This window comes from Microcaecilia unicolor, chromosome 7 (genome assembly GCF_901765095.1).
Source record: "Microcaecilia unicolor chromosome 7, aMicUni1.1, whole genome shotgun sequence".
NCBI classification, from domain to species: domain Eukaryota; kingdom Metazoa; phylum Chordata; class Amphibia; order Gymnophiona; family Siphonopidae; genus Microcaecilia; species Microcaecilia unicolor.
The window spans coordinates 145,593,802-145,620,104 of NC_044037.1; the positions used below are offsets into that span (position 1 = coordinate 145,593,802).

The 26,303-nt window shown below is 40.5% G+C and overlaps 1 protein-coding gene across 1 annotated transcript in view; it reads right to left on the minus strand.

Annotated features, from left to right (window-relative positions):
* The window catches only part of COL6A3 (collagen type VI alpha 3 chain), a 722,910-nt gene that overhangs the window by 657,984 nt on the left and 38,623 nt on the right, over positions 1-26,303 (minus strand). The window contains 2 exon segments of the mRNA XM_030209050.1: positions 6,786-7,382; positions 17,994-18,593. Of these exon segments, the coding sequence (XP_030064910.1) occupies positions 6,786-7,382; positions 17,994-18,593 (1,197 nt within the window).

The window sequence follows — 26,303 nt, forward strand, 5'->3', positions numbered from 1 at the left end:
TTGGGGTAGGTTTGGAGGGCTCAACACTTACCACCACAAGTGTAACAGGTAGGGGGATGGACATTGGTCCGCCTGGCTGAAGTGCACTGCACCCACTAAAACTGCTCCAGGGACCTGCATACTGCTGTCATGGAGCTGGGTATGATATTTGAGGCTGGCATAGAGGCTGGCAAAAAAATGTTTTTAATTTTTTTTTAGGGTGGGAGGGGGTTGGTGACCACTGGGGGAGTAAGGGGAGGTCATCTCCGATTCCCTCCAGTGGTCATCTGGTCAGTTTGGACATTTTTTTGAAGCTTGGTCCTGAAAATAAATGGACCAAGTGAAGCCGGTGAAGTGTTCGTCAGAGCCGGCCTTCTTTTTTCCATTATCGGCCGAAGCTGGCCATCTAGTAAACAAGCCCCCGTCCTGCCTTCCATACCCTGCCAAACTCCCCCTTGAAGTTTGGAGGGCCCTGCGACAGAAAGCAGTTGAAGCCGGCGAAAATCGGCTTTCGATTATACAGATTTCACCGGCTTCAGGAGATGGCCAGCCATCTCCTGATTTGTATCGGAAGATGGCTGGCCTTCTCATTCGAAAATAAGCAGGATAGTCTCCTTTTTGAAAGTTAAATGCTAATGTATTGGATTTCCTGTTTATACTTGCTCCAAAGCTAATATCATATCTGATCATATTATGATCACTGTTATCAAGCGGCACTATCACCATTACCTCCCGCATCAGATCATGCACTCCACTAAGGACTAGGTCTAGAATTTTTCCTTCTTTTGTCGGCTCCTGTACCAACTGCTCCATAAAGCAGTCCTTAATTTCGTCAAGGAATTTTACCTCCCTAGCATGCCCTGATGTTACATGTACCCAGTCAATATCAGGGTAATTGAAATCACCCTTTATTATCATGTTGCCCAGTTTGTTAGGGTCCCTAATTTCCTTTAACATTTCTACCTGGCCAGGTGGATGGTAGTACACTCCTATCATGTTCCTTATCCCCTTTACACATGGAATTTCAATCCATAGGGATTCTAAGATGTGTTTTGTTTCCTGCAGAATTTTCATTTTATTTGATTCAAGGCCCTCCTTAACATACAGTGCTACCCCTCCACCAATTCGATCCACCCTATCACTGCGATATAATTTATACCCCAGTATGACATTGTCCCACTGGTTATCCTCCTTCCACCAGGTCTCAGAGATGCCTATTATATCTAATTTTTCATTTAGTGTAATATCATGCAGGAACAAGTAAGAAGACCACAGTTAATTAAATCAGTCCAAAATCAAACTCACTCATTAATGGTCCATGTATTCCGCCTTCTGTTACTGTTAGATGCAACAAATACAACAATTCTTCATAACCATAGTGCATGTGCCTCTAGAATTACTGGATCCTGATTCATCATAACTGTGAGGGCGTTTATAGAACACTGCCCCTCACCCTTAAGAAAAGTCCCTCTCTAACTAGGCTGGGCCACCTTAAGAGCACTGAACCTGCCCCGGGAGAAAGTGAGCTGGGAGGGGTGGAGTCAATACCTGAAAGTTTAAAAGACAGGGTCAAGCTGCCCAGGGAAGGAAGAACTGAAGTCCAAGTCTATGCCTTTACTGAATGTGTTCAGCTGTTGTGACCTGACTGAGGTAAGCCAATGTTGTTTCTTGTTAAGACTTGCAAGACTTGCTGAGGTCTGGCTGCAGGGCCGCCGAGGGACTGGGCCGGGCCCGCCCCTGCCGCCCTTGCTGCCACTCACCCCTCCACCCCCCTAAGGTCACCACCGCTCCCCCCCCGAGATCGCCACAGCACCTGCTCCCCCCTCCACCCCCCTGAGATCACCACTGCCACTTCCCCCCTCCGTCCGCCACAGGGCCGGGTACCCTGCATTGAAATCGCAGTCTCACCTCCATGAAAGCAGCGCTGCAGGCAGCAGAACACCTCCCTTCGGCCCTCCTTCCCTCCTTGTGAACCGCCCTTACTGAAGTTATGTCAGACGAGGGCAGGACACAGGGAGGGAAGGAGGACCGAAGGGAGGCGTTCTGCTGCCTGCTGCACTGCTTTCACAGAGGTGAGACTGCGATTTCAATGCAGGGGGCAGATGGTCGATGACGGAGGGCAGGTGGGACGGTGGCGCCGGGCCCCCCTTGGAGGCCCGGGACCGGGGAATTTTGTCCCCCCTGCCCCCCCCTCTAGGCGGCTATGAGTCTCAGAAGACCTGAGAACCTATAGGATGGTTTTGGGGTGGGGCAGCCCCACCAGCCACAGACTGTTGTATCTGAGGTTCCTGACCTGTGAGGCAACAAGTCCTAGGGCTCAGTTGAATAAAATCATTTATTTTCACTTTTATATACCTTATTTGGCTGAGTTATTTCCAGGGCCACCCCATAACCTTCGCCTAGTGTCTCTCAATAACCATAGAGCATATTCCTCTAGAATAACTGGATCCTGATATGGCTCTGTATTTCACGATATTGCATCTTTAGGGGCCAAATTTGCATCTTCCAAAAACTTGCTTACGGACTCTTATCTGGGTTGAACATGCCAGATGGTATAAATGCAATATGGTGCCTAAAGGAAGACAACCGGTTTATGATTGTATCAAGTTGATAAAACAATTATGTACAAAGGATACGCTGATATATATTTTATTTATCTTTTATTTATTCTTTTATAATGGAGCTTAAGTGGGAACTGTTTATTTGGATCTAATATTGAATAATGCTAAATAATAATTTCAGGTTATTCCAAGTCAAGAAAGGTCCTGTAGCTGCGTGAAGAGGCAGTAGTGAATGATACTGAATTTAACTGATGCTAGGAGTATGTTCAGTTTGAGGAATGAATGGTAATTGGTGCAGAAGTATGTTTGTGAGTGTATGTATGGTGTAATGAATGAGAGATCTGTGGGGAGAAGAAAGTATTAAAGTAATATTGTATTAACATTTTACATTGTATCAGTATTGTATTAGCTATTGTCATGGACACCCTAATCAACTTGCCACCAAGGAACTCCCACAGATCCTCACGAACGTACTTAAACCTCCATTACCCAGTATATAATGGACTTAAATACAAAAGCACCCATGCATCAACTTTCTCCTACTCTAGCGCTCATCTTTGGAATGAACTGCCTAAACTGGTGAAACTTACTACTGATCACCCTACTTTCAAAAAGCGCCTCAAGACCTTTCTATTTGGCAAAGCGTATGCCTCACTCCCGCCAGGTATCTCTATCTTCTGATCTGTCTTACCCCGGTGCCACATTACTCACCGCTGCTCTTTCTCTTTTACTTTACCTCGCTTTGCCTTTTCCCCATTATACTTCTAGGACATTAATTATTTGACCCTTGACATGCTGTGTTTTTATGTAGATTGTTGTAAGCCACATTGGGCCTGCCCATGGGTGGGAAATTGTGGGATATAAATGCTGTAAATAAATAAATAATAAAGGTTCTAAAGATTTCAGAATATTTGTCATAGTTACTATAGTTTTTGGTTAGGTAAAATGTAGGCTTCATACCAGGACTGGACAAATTATGATTGCAGAGATGAGCCCATTCAGTCCTCACCACAGGGATTTTACTTTCCCCAGCAACCCAATTAAACCCTGAGGGAGTAAGGGGGGATCATGTCTTAATCTCTCCAGTGGTCACTGGGTCTTTTGGGGCACCTTTTTGTGACTTAGCTGATATTAGCCCAGACCATCTAGGTTTTAACACAGGGCTTTTACTTCCCCCAGCAACCCAATTAAACCGTCATACACCCTGCATGCCTGGACATTGGTGACATAATTAAAATAACAGATGCCCTACAACTCTGAACATCAGCAGCCCAATTAGACAACAAAACAGGGGTGATGCAGTCACTGCTTAAACACACAGAGGGCAATTCTATGATACAGTGATACTGCTCGTGTCAGTGCTTATGGCTAAATGCCAGAAATGTATGTGTAACTTATAGTAGTCTATAAATTAGATGCATAAATGCGAGTCCTACCCAATCTTCACCCTAACTTTGCCTATGGGTATACGTATTATGTAAGACTTGTGTGTAATTTATAGAATAGTGCTTAGGTGGAATTTTGGCATTTACATGTATATGCGTATGCATTATTTATGTAGATAGCATTATTCTAATCATTTATGTATATAATCAGCATGTAAATGTTTGGGACCCACCTTATAGAATTACCCCCATATTCAACAGTGACATTTAAGAATGACACAGCTGCAGATGCAAATAAAGTGCTGTAGTTGACACTTGAATTTATCTGGTAGTCATGGTCACTGAAAATCAGGCCCTAGGAGTCATTATTGCTTACACACAGAAACATAGCCTCTCCCATGTTTCACAACACATATGTTGGAAATTTGCATGCCAATGCATATACATTTATATTTGATCTAATTTTATAAAAACTGTTTTATATGCTTATATTGCCATTTTATACAAGGTATTTTACTTGTAATTTTATAAAAACATAGAATGTCATGAACACATGCACTTTTACTGTATGCATTGTAGGGGGCATGGTTTAGGTGGACTGCAAGTGGATTAATTAATATGCATACTTGCATACTCTGTACACAGACAATTACACTTGCTTTCAGCAGGCATAATGTCCATACTTTCCAATGAAGACGCTATTGCTGCTGGATTTGTGCTGATGCATTATAAAAACACAAAGGTGCCTATGTGGCTTCATAAAATAGGATAAAAATAAGAGTCATCTTGCCCAATGAACCCAGGCACCCTGTTATAAAATTACCCTGATTATAAAGAACACTTTTGGAAATGTAAAGGCCCATTTATGGAGAACATTGAGATCACAATTCAGGTGTCCAGGTCAGGAGGTGCTCAATTTCAGTGGTAGTTTACAAAAGGATCCACCAAATGCAGAGCCTTTTGTAAAAAAAACAAAAAAGAAAAAAAAACATATAAGGAAGTGCAGGAGTACAAGTGTATTTACCAGCACACACTGAGGAAAGGCTCCTGCCCAGTTAAACTACTCTGAAGGGCCAGACTGGCTGAAAATTTTCAATGTACTATCCACCATGACCGGTCTGGAGGTGGAGGTGGGGAAGAGCCAGCACTTATGTGAGCATGAGCCATATTCAGTAACAGTGCTCGCTTCATAGCTAGATGGCCAGACAGGACCGCACAAAAGTCTGTCCTATCTTTGGTCACTTAACTAAGTGAGTGTGAACACTGAATATTGGCCAGCAATTTCCTGGCTTCCAGGTTATAGCTGACAGGTTGCCAATCTGATCCCCCCACACCCCCAGTTCTAATCCTTTCCCCAACACAGCATCCCCCCTGTTCCAATCCCCTCCATCAACTCTGCACCTCTCTTGCCTGATTTCAACCTCAAATCAAAACCCCCAATACTTCTCCTACCCATTATTGTCCGGTGCCAGCAGTGCAATTTTGTGCCTGCAGCCAGAGGGGCCAGAAGTGGATGGGGACCACTCCTGTCCTCTCTTGCTTTACTACCAGGGATGGCCTTTGGGTACATTCCAGGGTCCTTGGAGGGTCAGATTGGGTGGGAGAAGCATCTGGGGGTGGGGGCTGAGCTGGAGGGATTGGATCAGGGGGAACCTAATTTGGGGAGGATCAGAATGAGGATCAGAACACGCTACATTGGGAGGGGGGATCAGAACAGAGGAGCTATGAGGAGGGTCAGAATGAAGGGGGAGGGGGTTAGAAACCTAGACAGATCACTTTATGCGCATAAATGTCTTACTACTACTCACGGGCCCTGGCTGAATATCGGTAGAGACCCTCCATAAGTGTTGGTTGCATATGCCTGGTCACTCCTGGATATTCAATGCCAGTGCTTGGACATGGCCTGGCACTAAATATCTGGTCAAATGTAGCTAGTGGCCGTCAGTGCTTAAACACTGACTGCAGGCAGAAATAAATAATATGGGATTAAGAAGAATTACTCCCTTAATCTCTCATGCACAGCCCTGGATGAAAAATGCATTTTTTGAAAAAATGTGTGCATGCCTTTGAGCAGGTGCAAACCCAGTAAAGACAAGATGCAAGATAGTGAATGCATATGTAGATTTTTGGCCTACTCAAACCATGTCTAAAGCATTCCCAAGTCATGCCTCCATGAAACCTTTGTGTCCTCGTGATCTCCACGTATAAATTGTGGCTTTCTGAAATTGCCATTTACATGTGAATGAAATCTACATATGTATATGCTGCAATTTAAATGTGGAGCTGGTTTTAAAATAGAAATCTTTATGTATTTCATAAAGCTTGCTTTTCTAGCCTTGCTTTATACCAATGACTAACTTGCTGATTTTTAAATTGCATCATTGGAGGTCATTATAATCACTAAAATATTGCATCAAGGTGGTCATGTCATTATGCTTCCAGAATTGTGATGCTACAGTAGAAGCAAGATTCAAAAAGATTGATGAATGATTATACTGAATACAAGTTTTCTAAATAGAGCTGTACAGAATAGCATATTTTACTATTTGGCTGAACACGAATAATGGGCATTGAGCTTTCAAATAACAAATAATAAAAGAAGCAACGTGAAATCAGAGATCACGTGTTTATTTCAGTGGGATTTAGCACAGTACAGTCCTAGATTATTCATATTCAAATATAAATCACTATTTGGCCGAATACAAATAATGTATTCAGGGAACTATTAGGGCCAAATCGAATCAAATATGAATATTTAGTACAGCCCTATTTATATTTAATTAACACATCCAGTAAAAAACCCAATTAAGTTTTAAAAGAAACTGATAACAAAGTGAGAAATAAGGAAGGCACATATTACCTGTGGGTGAAATTTCTTTCACACCTCCACTAACATAGGTGGTTAAAGGTCTAATTATTTCCTGTTGCAAAGTATTCAGGGAACTGAAATCATCCGTCAGATACACCATGCTGGGGTTAAATGCAATTTGTTCCAGCTCAGGCTTTTTTGCATTCCCAAGTCCAATACAAAATGTCAGAATCTCAGCTCGAGCTAAAGCATTGGATGCTTGTAAATGTGGATCATCAGACCCACCTGCTACAAGTAACACCAAGATCTGTGGGACATTTTCATTTTTCCTGCTGCCACCAGCTTCAGTGAAGAGGTTTTCAAGGGCAAACCTGAGTGCAGCACCAGTATTTAGAACCGTTCCCCCTTTCAGTGTCAGTTGTTCCACATGGGTTAACACATCTGATTTGTCTGAGTATGCATCTAAACTGAATTCGGTTTTAGGGGTATCACTATATTGTACTAAACCAATTCGCATTTTATCTCTCCCAACATCAAGGTTGTTAATTAAGCTCACAAGAAAGTTGCGTACAAATGTGAAGCCGTCATTTCCAACGTTGGCTGATCCATCCAAAAGGAAGATGATATCCCTTTGGTTAATTACTTGAACTGCAGTGGAGTACAGAAAACAATTAACATGACATCACAGCAATTTTAGCATAGTAAGATTTTGTTTTCATGTGTTTACATTGTGTAGACACATCCATAAAATCCTAGTTGGTGAAGAAGCAAGGAACAGAAAGAGTAGTGTCCACTCCCTAGAGAACAGTAGCAAAGACTGTTTGTACCTTTTTGTTCTTAAGATGTTTAGTTAAATTGAACTACTAAATAATGACATTTATCTTTTAAACTAATCTATAGCCACATAGATATAATGCTGTCAATCTAATTTTATGCTGACATGCGCTTACCTATTCAGATCTTATTGTCTGATAATCTTCCAAATCCATTATGTTCCTAAAGCTTTAGATCAGTTTTTCCCAACCTTAACCAGTCTGGTTTTTGGGATATTTGTAATGAATATGGATGATATGAATGTGCATATATTGAAGACATGGAGTGCAATTTCAAGCACCTATATTTAGGCACTCATCCCTATAAAGGAAGTAGGTGCCTCCTTTCCTTTATAGAATACTAGAATAACAGATAGAATATGTGCCTTTTAATTTAGGGCGAGTACTTCCTCCAGTCATAAAACTGGTATAAATACTCATGCCTAAATTGCTGAAACATGCTTATTGTTTTATATTTTATTTATTTACTTCTATTCCACCTTTAGCGTAAACTGCAAAGTGGATTACAATAACAGACTTCTGCATTAAGAAGGAGCTTACATACAACTTGAAACAATACAGTAAGAGAATGGCATCATGAAAAACTATAAATTTTGATTGGAGAGCAAAAGGTTTTTAAAGCTTTTCTAAATAATAAGTATGAATCAGTTTGCCATAAATATTGTGTATTATAAATTATAACATTCTATAAGATATGTGCATAACTGTTCACCATACCCAGACTCTGCATATGTTTACACTCACTTTCAACTACACAGCATCACCTTTAGGTGCTATTTTAAAGAATATTGCATAGTTGGAATATTGGCATCTATGGGGCTGAAATTCAGACCACAGGAAGTAGCTGGGCTGTCTCCCGCAGTTGGTGCTGAGCTCAGATATTCAATGCTGGGCCGTTTCCGGTGACTTAACTTGTTAAATCAATATTCAGCACTGGCCAGTTAAGTTGAAACCAGCCAAAGATAGGCCTGTTATTTTGGTGGCCAGTTTGGCTGTGAAACTTAGGGGACCTTTTACAAAGGCACACTGAAAAATGGCCTGCAGTAGTGTAGGCACGGGTTTTGGGCGCGTGCAGAATCATTTTTCAGTGCACCTGTAAAAAAGGCCTTTTTTCCCCCAAAAATGGACGTGCGGCAAAATCAAAATTGCTGTGTGTCTATTTTGGGTCTGAGACCTTACCACCAGCCATAGACCTAGTGGTAAAGAATTTAGGTGGTAATGAGCTGCGCACGTCTGCTACGCATACCAGAAAAAAATTTTCAGACACACGCAGCGGATGAGCGCCAAAAATGAAATTACCACAAGAGCCACGTGGTAGTCGGGCGGTAACTCCATTTTGGCGCATGTTGGGTGTGTGTGGGTGCCTACGCGGCTTAGTAAAAGGGGCCCTTAGCCAGTGATGCACTGAATATTAGCAGATAACCGCTAACTGGCAATATTCAGCGGGGAATAGCTGGCTGTCTCCTGCACTCCTAAAGCATGCTTAGTTCATGGGATTAATTTTTCAAAGTTATGGCCCATTCTTTGGGGCACTGAAGAAACAATGCAGCTATTCTGGGTTTAAACAGAATTGCTAGGATTACTTTCATTGTGATACTTTTCAAGAAGAATATTTTTCCGAATGTTGCTGATATGGTTAAAAATGATTCATAGTATTGCTGTTACTTAAGGATATCTCAAGTTGAGCTAAAGCACATTAATATGCACTGTTAGTCAATAAACCTTATTGAAATGAATGGGGTTCATTGGTTATTAGTGTGGATTAATGTACATCAGTGTAATTTAGCTATATTCTTTGCTTATTAGGAAGTTGTATAATTTATGTTTGCCCCAAAATACTCTTCCAGTTTGTGTGTTACTTCTGTGTTGCTGGATAGATGAGTACTGATTCAAGCTGCACAGGTGTGGAGGAGTAGCCTAGTGGTTAGTGCAGTGGACTTTAATCCAGGGAAACTGGGTTTGATTCCCATTGCAGCTCCTTGTGATTCTGGGCAAGTCATTTAACCCTCCATTGCCCCGGGTACAAATAAGTACCTGCATATACTATGTAAACTACTTTGAATGTATCTGCAAAAAACACAGAAAGGTGGTATATCAAGTCCCTTATTCATTGTACTTGTTCATTTTCAAATATTATGGAGATTTCTTTGTCCTCTTAATGTTGACTAGAGTTTTATTCTGTTTAATAGGTTGAATCTGAGACAAAAAAAAATTTGTTATGTAATATCATACAAATATGTATAATTACTGACAAAATCTTCTTCCATTTTGTGTGTTCTCTACATGCATATGTTCTATGTGACTTTAGAAAATGGCTCCCCTAGCTATCCCCAAATATGTGCATGTACTTTTTACCCTCCACATGGGTAAGCTTAAGACAGCACAGGATGGAGGTTGCCATTTTGGGGGCCTTGAGGTAGTGATTTTTTAAAGGGGTGGGCCTCCATAAAATGGCAGGCTTGTGGCAGATTACTATGTTGGACATTTTGGATGAGCTTGGGGAGGGAGAGCGCATTCTCTCTCTCTGCTTTCTAAACCAGTCCCTTCCCTCCTATACAAATATACAGTATAACAGTAGTAGTAATGCTGGTATTCTAGGGTCCTTTTATAATATTTGAATTGCTACCTTTTCATAGGCAGGGCTGACATAACCGAGTATCTGCCAGCTATTAACTGCAGATATTCTGGGGAGGATAGCCGGTTATTCCCCACTGAATATCAGCAGATAGCCAGTTAAGCACTATTTAACCAGTCAGCATCCATTCTGACCAATTAAATAGCACTAAATAACAGGCAGTAGGTCTGGTTCCTGACTTTTCCTTTCTTCTTAGCCTAGATGATGCATTAGATGAGAGAGTCTAACCAAAGACTACATTTTCTTTGGTGATCTTTAAGGAAGTGGACACAATACTGATCCTGTAAGAAAGGATTTGAATGAAAGGAAGTATGTGAGTGAAAGATAAGCAAAACAAAAGCCCATGAACAGAAAAAAAAAGATATGAAAGTGGTGAAAGGTAGGGATGAAGAACACAACAGAGAAAGGTACCAGGGTGCCACTTTGGACATAATGCAATAAGATACATCATATAAGTTCAGTTAAATATGCCTTCCACCTCACTGAGTCCTTTACCAAAATGTCACCCTTAAGAAATAGCAGAAAGAAAAAGAAGTCAGAAGACAATACTGCTGCATGTTTCAAGTTTGTTTTCCTTTGTATCTTTCTTTTAATTTATACATTTTCAAATCATACTTAATATGCACTTAATTTCTTCTTTTCCTGCTATCCCACTTTTGTTCTTACAAATCAGCCAACAACATTATCCATTTAACTGGACAGTTTTTTTTTTTTTGTCTCTTTGTGAAGTTGAAAATGCTATTTGTTCACAGGGTAGCTATACAAGTTTGCTTATATTTATATATTTGTTCTTATATCCCACATTATCTAAAAATTAATTTCAGTTTGATGTGGCTTACAGTTAATTGGGGAAGAAACACCACAAAGGTGGAGGTACACTAAGATCCTACACAAGGAAATGCACAAAGCAGAGAGTAGGAAAAGTAGGCTCTTCCACGAAACCGGAGAAGACGTATGTTGAAAATCAAACCTTTATTCCAAGAAAAACACTGACACATTTGACTCTGACTCGACACAGCTGTGTTTCGGCGCTGAAATGCGCCTTCATCAAGAGTCTTATCAAAAATAGCTGATTGCGTAAATTCAATTATCTGTTATATGATGTAGTTCAGAAGGTTTCAAAGTAGCCCCTTGGGGGGCGAAACACGGCCTGTGTCGAGCAATTTGTTTATATACGGTATCTTCAATAAAATCTTTCTGATGTTATGTTAATCTGCTGGCTTTCTTTCCCATATTGGATTTTGCAGATCGCTTGCCTTGTTGTTTTTTGGGACCACATTTATTGGAGACTCTACAAGGTACCCTGTTTCAGCACTGCAAGTGCCTTCTTCAGAAGTCTATACAAAGACAAAAAAAACATTCTGAAAACACATAAAAACATATATAAATAAACATATGTAAATTATTATTAATAATAAACACATGTAAATAATTATTAAACATATGAGTAAGAAGAATATTTAAATGGTTGTCAAATGAAGAAATGTAAATACATGGATAATAAAATGACGAAGGGTTAATATAGTCAAAACATATGTGGTAACATGGAATAAAATTGCAGATGTAAGCCTATGACATTTAAAATATAGCTTATGCATAAAAAGGTTGATAGATACACATGACATTTGAACTGAACTTTTTAACACTGGTGCTATACAAAGCTTTGTTTGAATGATGAAGAGATGTGGTGGAATGATGTTAAACATATAACCTGGATAGTGAATGGTGCAATTTGTCCAGTATCCCTTTTGTTGTTTAAACTATTCTGGAATGCAATTCTAATTGTACGCATTGTTGCCAATGAGATTACTCAATACAAAGGACTATATGCACAATTCTCAGTGCCATTTTTCCCACACTTTTTTCACTCCTTTCAGTACCATTCAATCTCCAATGGCGCATGCACTTCATTTTGGCGCCTTTTTGCAGTTTAAAAACCGCACTACACGCTGCACTCTGTTTTCTATAGTGCATTTTTTTACATCCATGTTTAACATCATTCCATCACATCTCCATCATTAAAACAAGGCTTTGTATAGCAACACAGTAGCTATTTTATTTACCTCGATCAATTTATGTTTTCAAATGTTAAAAAGTTCAGTTCAAATGTCATGTGTATCTATCAGCCTTTTTATGCATAAGCTATATTTTAAATGCCATAGGCTTACATCTGCAATTTTATTCCATGTTACCACATATGTTTTGACTATAGTAGCCCTTCATCATTTTATTATCCATGTATTTACATTTCTTTGTTTGACAACCATTTAAATATTCATCTTACTCATATGTTTAATAATTATTTACCTGTTTATTATTAATAATCATTAACTTATGTTTATATATGTTTTTACCCATATGTTTTTATATGTTTTCTGAATGTTTTTTTATCTTTGTATAGACTCCTGAAGAAGGCACTTGCAGTGCTGAAACAGGGTACATAAGTAATGCCATACTGGGAAAAGACCAAGGGTCCATCGAGCCCAGCATCCTGTCCACGACAATGGCCAATCCAGGCCAAGGGCACCTGGCAAGCTTCCCAAACGTACAAACATTCTATACATGTTATTCTTGGAATTGTGGATTTTTCCCAAGTCCATTTAGTAGCGGTTTATGGACTTGTCCTTTAGGAAACCGTCCAACCCCTTTTTAAACTCTGCTAAGCTAACCGCCTTCACCACTTTCTCTGGCAACGAATTCCAGAGTTTAATTATACATTGGGTGAAGAAAAATTTTCTCCGATTTGTTTTAAATTTACTACACTGTAGTTTCATCGCATGCCCCCTAATCCTAGTATTTTTGGAAAGCATGAACAGATGCTTCACATCCACCTGTTCCACTCCACTCATTATTTTATATACCTCTATCATGTCTCCCCTCAGCCGTCTCTTCGCCAAGCTGAATAGCTCTAACCTCCTTAATCTTTTTTCATAGGGAAGTCGTCCCATCCCCGCTATCATTTTAGTCGCCCTTCACTGCACCTTTTCCAATTCTACTATATCTTTCTTGAGATGCGGTGACCAGGGTACCTTGTAGAGTCTCCAATAATTTTCATTTTAAACTTTGACCGTTTCTGGTCTGTTTATTGAAGAGCCTGGTTCAGTTCCCACTCCTCTTCTGCTCCTGAGAATATTTGTGGGATACCATTGCTCTTTGTCCACTCCGGTGGTCTTGTTTACCTGAAAAATATCTACATTTTTGAAGGTATAGTTAATTTCCTCTTGGGAGCATTGACTCCCTGATGGAGGAGCTGATTTTCTCAGGGATGTTTGTAAAAGAGTCAGTGTGACCAAAACCCCCAAATCTCTGATGACCTATGGCCTTCCCTTCCCTGTCCCTTATCAAAGGGCCCTCCTTTCAAAGTACACATTGAAATCCCTGGTGCACTACAGAAACAGACTGCGATCCTTCCCCTAGCTCCAGAGAGGGGCAAAAGCTAAGGAAATAGACTTCTTTCCCCCTCCCCCCCCATAAGTTTTTCTGTCATTCATATAGCCCTGCCCCAATCAAAAAGAAAACAGCATCCATGAAAGACCCTATTTGCAAGCCTCACCATTTCTTTTCCCTGACCCCTACAGTAGTAAACACAGTGGTATCAGGACATTATATCAATCATTCCTGCCCCAGGCAACATGTTTCAGATTAACAGTGCTTGACCTCACAAGAAATGCATTGCTAGAAGTCAGTCTGCCAAATACAAGATATGGCTAAACACATGATTGGGGTGATAGGGCTTGACACACAGGGGTTGGTCTTTCTTGGATGCCTTTTGCTTACCTTCTGCTTCTGCCCCACTACGAGGAAAAGAGCTGTTGGGCCACTAGCCTAACAGGGATTTCAGTCTCCCTCTCTCCTCACCTCCAGAAGGAGTGAATATTTGACACAGGTCAGAGAAAAGAGAGGAAAAGTGGTCCACCAGGAATTGACAATTTAGTGGTCACAGATAGCATCATGAGGGAGGGATTTTGTTTTTTGGATATGTATGCTCCATTGATGGACAACAAGCTCAAGATGGGGCCATCAATTGTGCCCTAATGTAGCCAAGAATGAATGACTTTTCTAGTACTCAGGTACTATAGGTTGGTAAGCCCTGTGGGATTTAATGGTCATTTTTGCCATACTAAAGTTATCCTAGTTTAGCACTCTTTAATGAATTGACCTCTTTTAATGAAAATTGCCAACTGAATATCTCATTTCAGAAAAGCAAAGTGAAGCTTTTTTCATATCCTCATGATCAAATAAATTCTAATTTCTTGTTTTATTTTACCATTTTCCAGCATGAAAATTCATAGGCCACCTTAATGTCCTAAAAAAATCCCAAATCAAACATTCTTCCATCTCAATCTAATGTTAAAAATAAGATGAACCCTATCTATATTCTGAATTATTTCATAAAGTACATATGGTATGATGTTTTGCTCACCGTATTTCAAATATTCTACTGGTGGTCTATATATTTTAAATTTTTCATCTTATCTTTTAATTTGTGACTCTGTTTGTAACATGGTTGCTTCCATAGGTGCAAAAGAAAAATTTAAAGAAATTCAGAACACCTGCAAAACCAATGTTAGCATGTTAGTAAGACATTCAACAAGTGATATAAAAAGATTTAGGACATAATTATATAATTATCTTTAATTACATTTAAAATCTGCTCCCTTACACACAAGATACTATATGGAGAAGCCCCTGAATACATGCTCAGTCTCATCGATCTGCCACCTAGAAATGCCCTCAGATCTGCAAGGACCTACCTCAATCTACATTACCCCACCTGCAGGAATGTCAAATACAAGACCCTTTATGCTTCGTAGTTCCCTTACATCAGTCCAAAATCCTGGAATGGTCTGCCAAAACAAAGAGCTCGTCGACCACCAACTGTTCAAGAAGACCTTAAAAACATTCTTATTTGAAGAGGCTTATTCCACTGGCAACTCCACTGTTTAACCTCACTCACTTGTAGACGCTTCACCCCTGACATTTTCCCCATGTCATCCCATGCTCCTTCCCCTCCTGTCACATTCTGAATTTGTGCCATCTATGTATTCTATTGTATCCTCTTGATTTAATGTAAGCCACATTGCGCCTGCTCATGTGGGAAAATGTGAGGTACAAATGCACCAAAAATAAAATAAATAAATAATTGCCTGCATCAGTGTAAAGTATGTCATTTTCACAACATACAATCTTTTAAAGTGGGACAAAATGCCTAGTTTTACTTTAAGTATTGCCCCAAGAAAACTATGTGCATACCTGTTATTTTGTGCATATTGAGGGGCATCTTCGATATGGCATCTAAATCTGATTTTGGATGTTTCATGAAAAATGTCCAAAAATCCAGTAGCGAAAATGGCCATTTTCAAACCAGAAAAATTTGTTTTGAAAAGGAAAAGGGAATGGGACTCGATATATTGGCCTTCTGTTTTTACAATCAAAGCAGTTTACATATTATAAGAACTTAAGAGTAGCCATACTGGGTCAAATCAATGGTCCATCTAGCTCAGTATCCTGTTTTTCAAACAGTGGCCAAGCCAGGTCACAAGTACCTGGCAGAAACCCAAATCGTGGCAATACTCCATACTACAAATCCCAGGGCAAGCAGTTGCTTCCCATGTCTGTCTCAATAGCAGACTATTTGTCCAAATCTTTTTTAAATCCAGATACACTAACCGCTGTTACCACATCCTCCAGCAAAGAGTTCCAGAGCTTAACTATACATTGAGTGAAAAAATATTTCCTACTATTTGTTTTAAAAGTATTTCCATATAATTTCATCAAGTACCCCTAGTCTTTGTACTTTTGGAACGAGTAAAAAATAGATTTACTTCTACTTGTCCTTATTTTGTACCTAGGGTAATGGAGGGTTAAGTGACTTGCCCAGAGTCACAAGGAGCTGCAGTGGAAATCGAACCCAGTTCCCCAGGTTCTTAGGCCACTGCACTAACTACTAGACTACTCCACCATTTGCTAGATGTTTTTGTGCTTGGTGCATCTAACTTTTAGGACTGTCTATGTTTGATGGCCAAATATGGCTGCGTCAATAGGTGGAATATCTTTGGCCAGTTACAATTTAACTGGCCAGTGCTGAATATCGAATAAGTTTGAACTGGCCAAAAATAAACTGGATATTCAATGCCGGTCACCGGAAATGGCCCAGCATTGAATTTTTGGGTTCAGTGCCAACCACAGGAGTTAGCTGGGTTAACTCCTGCAGTCTGAATATCGGGCCCTTAGGGTTTTTGGAGGGCTCACATGTTCCACCACAAATGTACCAGTTAGAGTGGGATATAGGGTCCCCTTCTCTACAGCCTGTCACTGTTACATCTTAAGGGGCTGGGAGGAGGTCAGTGAACACTGGGGGAGCAAGGGGGGTTATGCCTTAATCCCTCCAGTGGGCAGTGTCATCAGGACTACTTTTTCAGTCCCTCTATTTTTAGTTACTACTAATACTACTACTACTATTTAGCATTTCTATAGCGCTACAAGGCGCACACAGCGCTGCACAAACATAGAAGAAAGACAGTCCCTGCTCAAAGAGCTTACAATCTAATAGACAAAAAATAAAGTAAGCAAATCAAATCAATTAATGTGTACAGGAAGGAGGAGAGGAGGGTAGGTGGAGGCGAGTGGTTACAAGTGGTTACGAGTCAAAAGCAATGTTAAAGAGGTAGGCTTTCAGTCTAGATTTAAAGGTGGCCAAGGATGGGGCAAGACGTAGGGGCTCAGGAAGTTTATTCCAGGCGTAGGGTGCAGTGAGACAGAAGGTACGAAGTCTGGAGTTGGCAGTAGTGGAGAAGGGAACAGATAAGAAGGATTTATCCATGGAGCGGAGTGCACGGGAAGGGGTGTAGGGAAGGATGAGTGTGGAGAGATACTGGGGAGCAGCATAGTGAGTATATTTATAGGTTAGTAGAAGAAGTTTGAACAGGATGCGAAAACGGATAGGGAGCCAGTGAAGCGACTTGAGGAGAGGGGTAGTATGAGTAAAGCGGCCCTGGCGGAAGACGAGACAGGCAGCAGAGTTTTGAACCGATTGGAGAGGGGAGAGGTGACTAAGTGGGAGGCCAGCAAGAAGCAGATTGCAGTAGTCTAAACGAGAGGCGTCAAGGGTGTGGATGAGGGTTTTGGTAGAGTGCTCGGAAAGAAAGGGGCAGATTTTATGGATGTTGTAAAGAAAGAAACAACAGGTCTTGGCGATCTGCTGGATATGAGCAGAGAAGGAGAGAGAAGAGTCAAAGATGACCCCAAGGTGTCGAGCAGAGGAGACAGGGAGAATGAGAGAGCCATCAACAGAAATAGAAAACGGGGGGAGCGGGGAGGTTAAGAATGATCATTCTGTTTAGATTCCCCATGGTATGTAATCTGCTCATGTTAATAATTTAACAGCAGGTCCTAGAAAGTATGAAATAGGGTTTAGTTAATGAAAGGTAAACAAAATGGAATGCAAGCATGCCACATTATTTATTAAGCACTCAGAAAGCCATTTACATATGATGGTCTTTAATTTGAATGCATTCAGTTGTGAATATTTTGTTCACACTTATGTCTTCTGGGACCCCTTTAACATGCATGACATGACCTTTTTGTTTTGAAGGTCACTAAAGGATCTTAATTTGTAGAATAAAGTTCATTACATAGGACCTTCAGTGTGAGAATACATCCATACCATATGCACTTTTAAATACCATACAAGAGAAAGAAAGTAGATGTCTCTTAAATTCTAACAATAAAATATTTAATTTTGCATACTAGGTAGTTTAGTACCTCATAGCTATAATAAAATATGAATACCTTCTGTTGGTGTTTCCACAATGACTTTTCCAGAAAGAGTCCTTAAAGGGGATAGCACCTCAGAAAAGATGTTCTGTAGAGGGGCATTGCGGAACTCAGTTGGAGTAAAAACTAGACTGTTATCAAAAGCAATTTCTTGAAGTTCAGCTGGATCTGCATTTTTGGCACCAACAGAGAAAGCTAGGATGTCATTCCGCCTCAGCTCACTGGCTGGTATAATAATATCATCTCGGGACTGGCCTCCAGTGAAAAGAACCAACAGTTTTGGAACACCTTCCACTGTCCTGCTCCCAGCAGAACCAGTGAAGAAATTATTACGGACATAGTCCAGTGCAGCACCGGTATTGAGTGGTCCACCACCCATTGGTTTCATTTTTTTCAGATTAGCCAACACATCTTTTTTTGTTGAGTAGGTGTTGAGAAAGAACTCATTCCTTACAGTGTTTGAGTATTGAGCCACAGCTACTTGGATAAGATCTGGTCCAATTTCAAGCTTCTGGACAAGTTTGACAATGAAATCACGAACTGGAGCAAAGTTATTTCCCATTGCAGCCGTGCCATCTATTAGGAAGACTATATCTCTCTTGTTCACTTCAATAACTGCAGGTAACAAAATACAATACAGTCAGCTGTGCCCAAAAATACTTCATTAACAATACAGAACAGAAGCTCACATGACCTCCAGACTAATTTTACTGTGTTTTATTGCATTGCATTCTTATGGTCTTATCTGAGGCTGCAATAAATCTCAGCATGAGTAATATAGAAAGATTTTCACAACAGTTTGTCCAAGTTTTTTTTTTTAAACCTGGCTACTTCAAATTCCTGGATATTCAGTGTCAGTATCCAGGAATCAACACTGACTGGCAGTGCTATCCAGTTAGCAGCAATATTCAAACTGCTAACTGGATCAAGTTAGGACAGCCTTTTTTGCTGTCCTATTTTCACCCAGTTACCTATCCAATTAGCAGTCTGGCTATTGCCGCTAACTGGCTAAGCTCTGGCTCTGCTCAAGCTTTGCCCATAGACAAATGGTGGTCAGATGGAACATTCAGTGGCACTAACCAGTTTGATTTTATTTCTATGATGTTATATTTGTGTTTATAATGTCCAGTACACAACAAAACTTCAATGCAATTAAAAAAAAACCCACTGATAAAAGTAAAACACTTCAGGTCATTTATTTTATCTGTTCATCATATTTAAATTGCTTGTCAAGAAGAAAGAACATTTTACTTGAAGTATGTATTTCATGTACTTCATGTATTTCAAAAGAATAATTCTAGCATTCCTCCTCTTCAATCAGGAATCAATCAATCTGTATCTACTACAGAGCACTTCCTTTAAACATATACCTTCTAATTTTATAGAAGTCGCCAAAAATTGCATGCCCAAATTTGGGCATGCACCCAATTTGTGTGCATAATTTAATTAAATAACTAGCTAATTAGTACCAATAATTGGCTTTTTAACAAGCAATTATTGGCACTAATTAGATTTAAATGGAATATATATGCATAAATGTAGGCGTGGGATCCTCAACTAAATTTTACGCATGAGTTGAAAAGGGGGGCACATTAATGGGAGGGTCATGGGCAGAATGGGGGCATTCCTTACATTTACACACGTTGTTATAGAATGAGAAGGGATAGTGCGTGCCAATGATTAGCACGTGCTAAATGCTAGAGACACCCATAGGAATATATGGGCATCTCTAGTGTTTAGTGTATGCTTATTTTTAATGCACACTAAAAACGATAGTGCACCTTTGCAAAAAGGACCCCTTATGGGCACATACACTTGCACCACGTTTCAGTTGGTGCAAATGGACATGCCTAAAGTTAGGTGCAATTCCCGGGTATAAGGGCTATTCTATAAACTGCGCCTAACTTTAAGTGTGGCTTATAGAATAGCATTTTTTTCAGCAATGATTTTTTTTGGCACCATATATAAAATTCACCCCATAATAGTCAGTTTTTAAAGGATTTAGGTTCCTAGCTTTGGGTGTTGTGCAATTAAATTGGCCCCTTTTGAAACAAAAACAATATTGAATGAATGAATGAATGCTAAGAACATAGTACTGATTTTCTGTACCGGGTTTCTAACTTAGAAGATCATGACATCTGTATTTGTAAATAGCAGGTTTATACATGTTAAATGGCATAATGCTTCTAAGCGGCAATTTTAAAAAGGTTACTACTTATAGTAACATTGTAAATGTTGGCAGAAAACGATCTGCACAGTCCATTCAGTCTGCCCAACAAAGGTGGCCAGAATTGAATCTGGCACCCTGTACAGGTTCCACTTCTTCATGATTAAACACTGGTATACATGGAGGGGCATTGTCGACATGACATCTTAATCTAATTTTTGATCTTATAGGACCATTAAAAAAAAGTTCAAGGGAAATATGCACAAGCCATTGGGATGTATGAAAGGCCAGCATTCTTAGGAGACTGGCCACACAGACATCTCAGCAGAGCAGTGGACTTGACATAAAAGGTCCCAGGCACACATCTCACCGTTACCCCATTATATTGTATGGTGAGCCCTCCAAAACCCACTGAAAACCTACTTACCGAACTGTACACCATTGCAATAGCCCTTATCTAATCTAACCTGACACTTTTATACCACTGGGTTCCCACAGAGGGTTCATAGCAGTTTACAGCAAATGAGATACAAAATATCTATGATTATTTAGGCCAATAAAAATCAAAACAACCTCATGGAGTTTAAATCAATAATCATTCTTAACCTAGATTTACTAGTAAATATTCTTCAAACAAACAGGTTTTAAGATTTTTATGGAAGGTTGTATAAGAATTTTCAAGTCTTAAATTAGTTTGAAGAGATCTCCAATACATAGCAGCCTGAAAGGAAATTGATCTTTCATAATTTCTTTTAGATACAAGATAGTAAACCAAAGGAAAAAGATATTATTATGCCTGCAGGTGTCACCTATGTGTAGGTACAGTAGGTATTTAGTGGAGGAGTAGCCTAGTGGTTAGTGCAGCGGACTTTGATCCTGGGGAACTGGGTTCAATTCCCACTGCAGCTCCTTGTGACTCTGGGCAAGTCACTTAACCCTCCATTGCCCCAGGTACAAAACAAGTACCTGTATATATGTAACCCACTTTGAATGTAGTCACAAAATACCACATAAAGTCCCATTTTCCTTTCCCTCTCTTGGAGGGCTCACAAGTTCCGCCATAAGTGTACCAGCTAGCGTGGGATATGGGCCTGGGTCCTATTCTCTACAGTTCACTCTACTGACCATTAGGCTATTTCTGGGACCTGCTTCCCGCTCTAATAGGAATGGCTATCATATCTGAAGCTGTCATAGAGCTTTGTATGTTCTGTCACTGTCACATCTTAGGGGGCTGGGAGGGGCTCAGTAACCACTGGGGGAGTAAGGGGGGTTATTCCTTAAGTCATTAAGTGGTCATTTGCTCATTTAGGGCACCTTCTGGTCACTTAATCATGTCTAGCCAAAAACATCTTAATTTTGGCCCTGGGCGTTTTGATTTTGTTCCATTATTGCAGAAAAATGTCTGTCTTTTGGTGCTACCCATGTCCTGTCCAAAACATGCCTCCAACATGCCCCCTTGAAATCTGGATGAACTTTGGAGCAGAGCATCTAAAATCAGGGTGTCAAAAATCGCAACTTGGATGTTTTTGAGGGAAAAATGTCTTTCTGCCACCTTATGACGTTTTTGAAAGTTTTTTTTATTTTGAAAATAAGCCACTTAATCTGTCTCTCCCTGCCAATGTTTGGGGTGAGAACTGCACTTACCTCTCTGGCATTAAAAACTACCTCAAGGACCATCCTGCTTATAATCGAAAGAGAAAAATGCCTATATTGCGACCCAAATCAGGAGATGGGCATCCTTCTCCCGTGGGCGCCCAAATCGGTATAATCGAAAGCCGATTTTGGGCGTTTCCAACTGCAAATCCGTCGCAGGAACAAATAAAGTTGACGGGGGCGTGTCGGAGGCGTGGTGGAGGCGGGACTGGGGCGTGGTTATCAGCCGAGGAGAGATGGGCGTCTTTAGCTGATAATCAAAAAAAAGGCATTTTTACCGTGATTTTGGGTCACTTTTTTTGGACCCTTTTTTTCCACGAACAAGTCCCAAAAAAGTGCCCCAACTGACCAGATGACCACTGGAGGGAATCAGGGATGACCTTCCCGGATTCCCCCAGTGGTCACTAACCCCCTCCCACCAAAAAAACTTTTTTTCCAGCCTGTATGCCAGCCTCAAATGCCGTACCCACCTCCATGACAGCAGAATGTGTTCTATCCTTTGACAGCCTTTCCCTGGTTCTGATGTGGCTCTCGGGTGAGTTTGACACCTTTTCTGTTATGCACACTGCAGAATCACATCAGCAATGCATTGTGGTGGGTGTAGGGTAGTGGGCTCTGTAATTCCACTAGCTTATAGCAAATGTTCACGATGTTGGTAGTTGGTAGGCACTACTCCCATGGTGCTTTTCCCCCTGCTAACTGGGTCAGAGGGTGTCCAGTTTTGTTTCCGGTAGTCCATGAGGTAGTGGCCATTTTTGTAAGCCAGTTTTAGATCCCTTTCATGTGTTAGCCAAGTTAGAGAACTTAGTTCTTACCTTGAATGTGGCTGAAAGAGGGCATTGTACAGCATTATGCCAGCTCTGACCTACTGCTCATCTCAGTACCAGGGAGACTCGTTGCCAGTGGGGCACAACCTGTGATCTGCAGTTAACTGTGAGTAAGCGTGCTTATTCCAACAAAGGACGTTTTCGGAGAGATTAGTCTTCAGGTGTCAACTGGTGTGCCAATGTTATACAGCAGCAACAAGTCCTAGAGGCCTGCGTGTATGCAGGTCCCTGGAGCACTTTTAGTGGGTACCGCAGTGCACTTCAGACATGTGGACCCAGGCCCATCCCTCCTACCTGTAACACTTGTGCTGGTAAATGGGAGGCCTCCAAAACCCACTGTACCCACATGTAGGTGCTCCCTTCACCCCTAAGAGCTATGGTAGTCTTGTACATTTGTGGGTAGTGGGTTTTGGGGGAGGGGGGTTGGGTGCTCAGCACCCGTGGCAAGGGAGCTATGCATGTGGGAGCTTTTTCTGAAGTCCATCGCACTGACCTAGGGTGCCCAGTTGGTGTCCTGGCACATCAGGGGGGCCAGTGTACTACGAATCCTGGCCCCTCCCATGACCAAATGGCTCGGATTAGGACGTTTTTGAGCTGGGCATTTTTAGTTTCCATTATCGCTAAAAAAAAAAAAAACACCCAGCTCAAAAATGTCCATTTTTTCGAAAATAAGGTTCGGCCCGCCCCTTCACGGACCCGTTCTTGGAGATAAATGCCCATGGAGATAGGCGTTTGCGTTCGATTATGCCCCTCCATATTTGCTAAATATTAGTATGCACTAATGGTAGGGAGCATATGCTAACTGCCACCTTGCCAATAGGAATAACATGATTGTGGTAGCAGTTAATGCACGCTAATGTTTTTAACGTATGTTAACCTGCAATAAACATGGCCCAAAAATGCATGCTTAAAGGATTTTTTTAAAACTCTTTTCCTTAACTGGCTGTTCTTAGAAATCCAGATTTGTTGAATCTGTTAATTTTTGTAAGTGGTGGCACTTACATGCGTAAATTTCAAAATTGTCACTTACATGTGTAAGCAATAGTACTTACACATTCAAACCCTAAGTGATGCCATTCTATATTTTGCCATATTTTGGTGGGAGGGGAGATTGTTGATGAGGATGGACTATGTTAATTTATGTTATTAACCTCTTATTGTAGCCCACATTGTACGACATTTGTTGAAATTGGTGGGTTATAAGTATTTGAATTAAATTAAATTTTCTAGAAAGGCGTCTCCTATTAGGCATATTGCATGCTACATACATTTTTCCCATGGCCTTAGAGACATTTTACAAAAGGCTCCATGTTCAGCAACTTTTTTGTAACATACTTTACAAACTGTGAATGCCCAGACTTGAATTCTCCTGTTCCTTATTAGATATGAAATTGTGGTTCACATCTAGGCAATGCATTGCAGGCACAAATTTAAGGCTTTAAAGGGGTCTTTTACAAAGGTGCACTAGCGTTTTTAGTGTACTCTAAATGCTAGAAGTTCCCATAGGAATATATGGGCATATCTAGCATGTAGTACACACATATTTAATGCATGAAGTAAAAACGCTATTGCGCCTTTGTAAAAGGACCCCTAAATTTAGCAGAATTTTCAGTTGAAAATGCATCCAAAATTCATCTAAATGTCCTCCTAAATCTACAATTTTGTCATCTAATTTATAACATGGTTATTCCCAGCTTGTTCTCTGTCACCCCCATACAGACATACAAACCCGAAGAATTGTTTGATAAATCAAGGCTACAGCTTTATTTAACATTGAAACAGCCTCAGCCCAGAATATTAAAACTGCAAGGACAACTATTATTTTCACTATTCCTTCTCCACACACAAATACCCCATCAACCCACAGCGAACTCAGCCACTTGACAAGTTGGTGACAACCTAGACACAAGGCTGCAACCTTTCTCAGATAGGCATGAGGTTGGATGTTCTACTTATCACACCAACTCCACAGTAAAATGTGCTCAGCTCCGCTCCCTTTCACTTCCTGGATGAACTCTGGGTGAGGAAGAGGGGAAACTATCAAGTCCCAAACTCTCATCATTAGTAAGGACTGCTCCCTGCGTATCTTCATTCCCAGTTGATGAGCTGAGGCCTTGATACCATTGTCAATGGTTTCTAATATATCTTGCACAAACTAAGAAACAAGTGCTAATCCAATAGTTGGCAAATTAAACTCAAGCAGAATCATACAACTCCAGGCAATTCACTGTTAACAAATCATAGACCCACCATCAAACAGAACAACAGACATAAACTTTGAGGCCCTCATATTCAGTTGCCTCTAAACCTTCTCCATAACTTCTACATTTAGAGCATCTTCATGCACCCTTCTAGCTATTATCTGAGACCACAGGATTATTATATAAGATAATAACAAGGTATGAACAAATGTCCCATTTCATTTTGTCTCACAAGATCAACTCCCTTTACCCAATCAGTATCACTGTCATCAAATGAATGAAGAGCACATGAGACAATGACAACTGATAGGCTTCCAGGGAGGAAAGGGAGAAAAACCTGGCCCACCTCAAGCCTTGAACACTGAGCCAATTGCAGACACAGCGCGACAGATGCAGCGAGTCAATGTACAACTCGCAACAAGACTTAGCTGCCTTTTTCTTAACTCAGACATTCAGGAGTGGTCACACATCATATTTGTGTGTCTAAAATTGAGGTCCTGTAATAAAAACTGGCATAAGAAAAAAAAATCACTATTGCTTAGTGCACATAATATCTAAGGCATTAGAGTGCCAATAGGCCTATCTGCTGAATTGCATGCAAAGGAATTCCCTGAGCTGTGGCAAAAAACTCCACACCAATGCAGAAGGAATGCAATTCATAAAATATAGGAGAAAGACCAGCTGCCACCAACCCCTTTTGCAAGTCAAGAACCAGCCACGGCCAAATAGAGTAGCCAGGCACAGGAGGGAGGCAGCTCAGAAACCTTTTAAAAAAGAGGATTAGAACATAAGTAAAGATGGGGGGCATGAGGAGGGACAATAGGTGGGAACATGTGCAATAGGAGAAAATGGGATAGCAAGGCAAGAAAAGAGAGGGATGGTCCAGAGAGATAGGATAAAGAGAGCAGAAGTAGATGGGAGCACTGAATAAAAGAGGTGTGGCTTAAGAGGACATGCCACAGCTGTAGTGCCGTCCTCTTTTGTCTTTTTAATCTGCTCATTTTTTAAATCTATTCAGCTAAAAGGCTGCTGCTTTACCCCCTTCCTCCTGCAGGGTGTAGCACTGTCATTTTAATTTAATACAGTTAATTAAAAACAGGAAAATATTCCTTTTACTGTTTCACTGATATCAATGGAAAAGCATTTTGACAAGTAATTTAAATCATGATTTAAAATGGACTTAATTTAAAACAGATGTGCCCTACTTACAGCTTTCAATTTCCTGATTTTCTGTTCTTCTTTTATATCTTTTGATCTCCACTTCTTGTGCTCATTTCTCATTAAATCTAATCAACTACCAAACAACTCAACCCTCTATCATTCATGGGTATTATTTTTACATTCTTTTTCCTAACTTTTTCTTCAGTTTTATTTCTTTTGCTGGAGATATATTTCCATCACCATCCTTCTCCTTTCCTTTCTGTCAGACTATTTCCCTCACCATCACCCTAGATCACATCCCTCACATTTACCATTT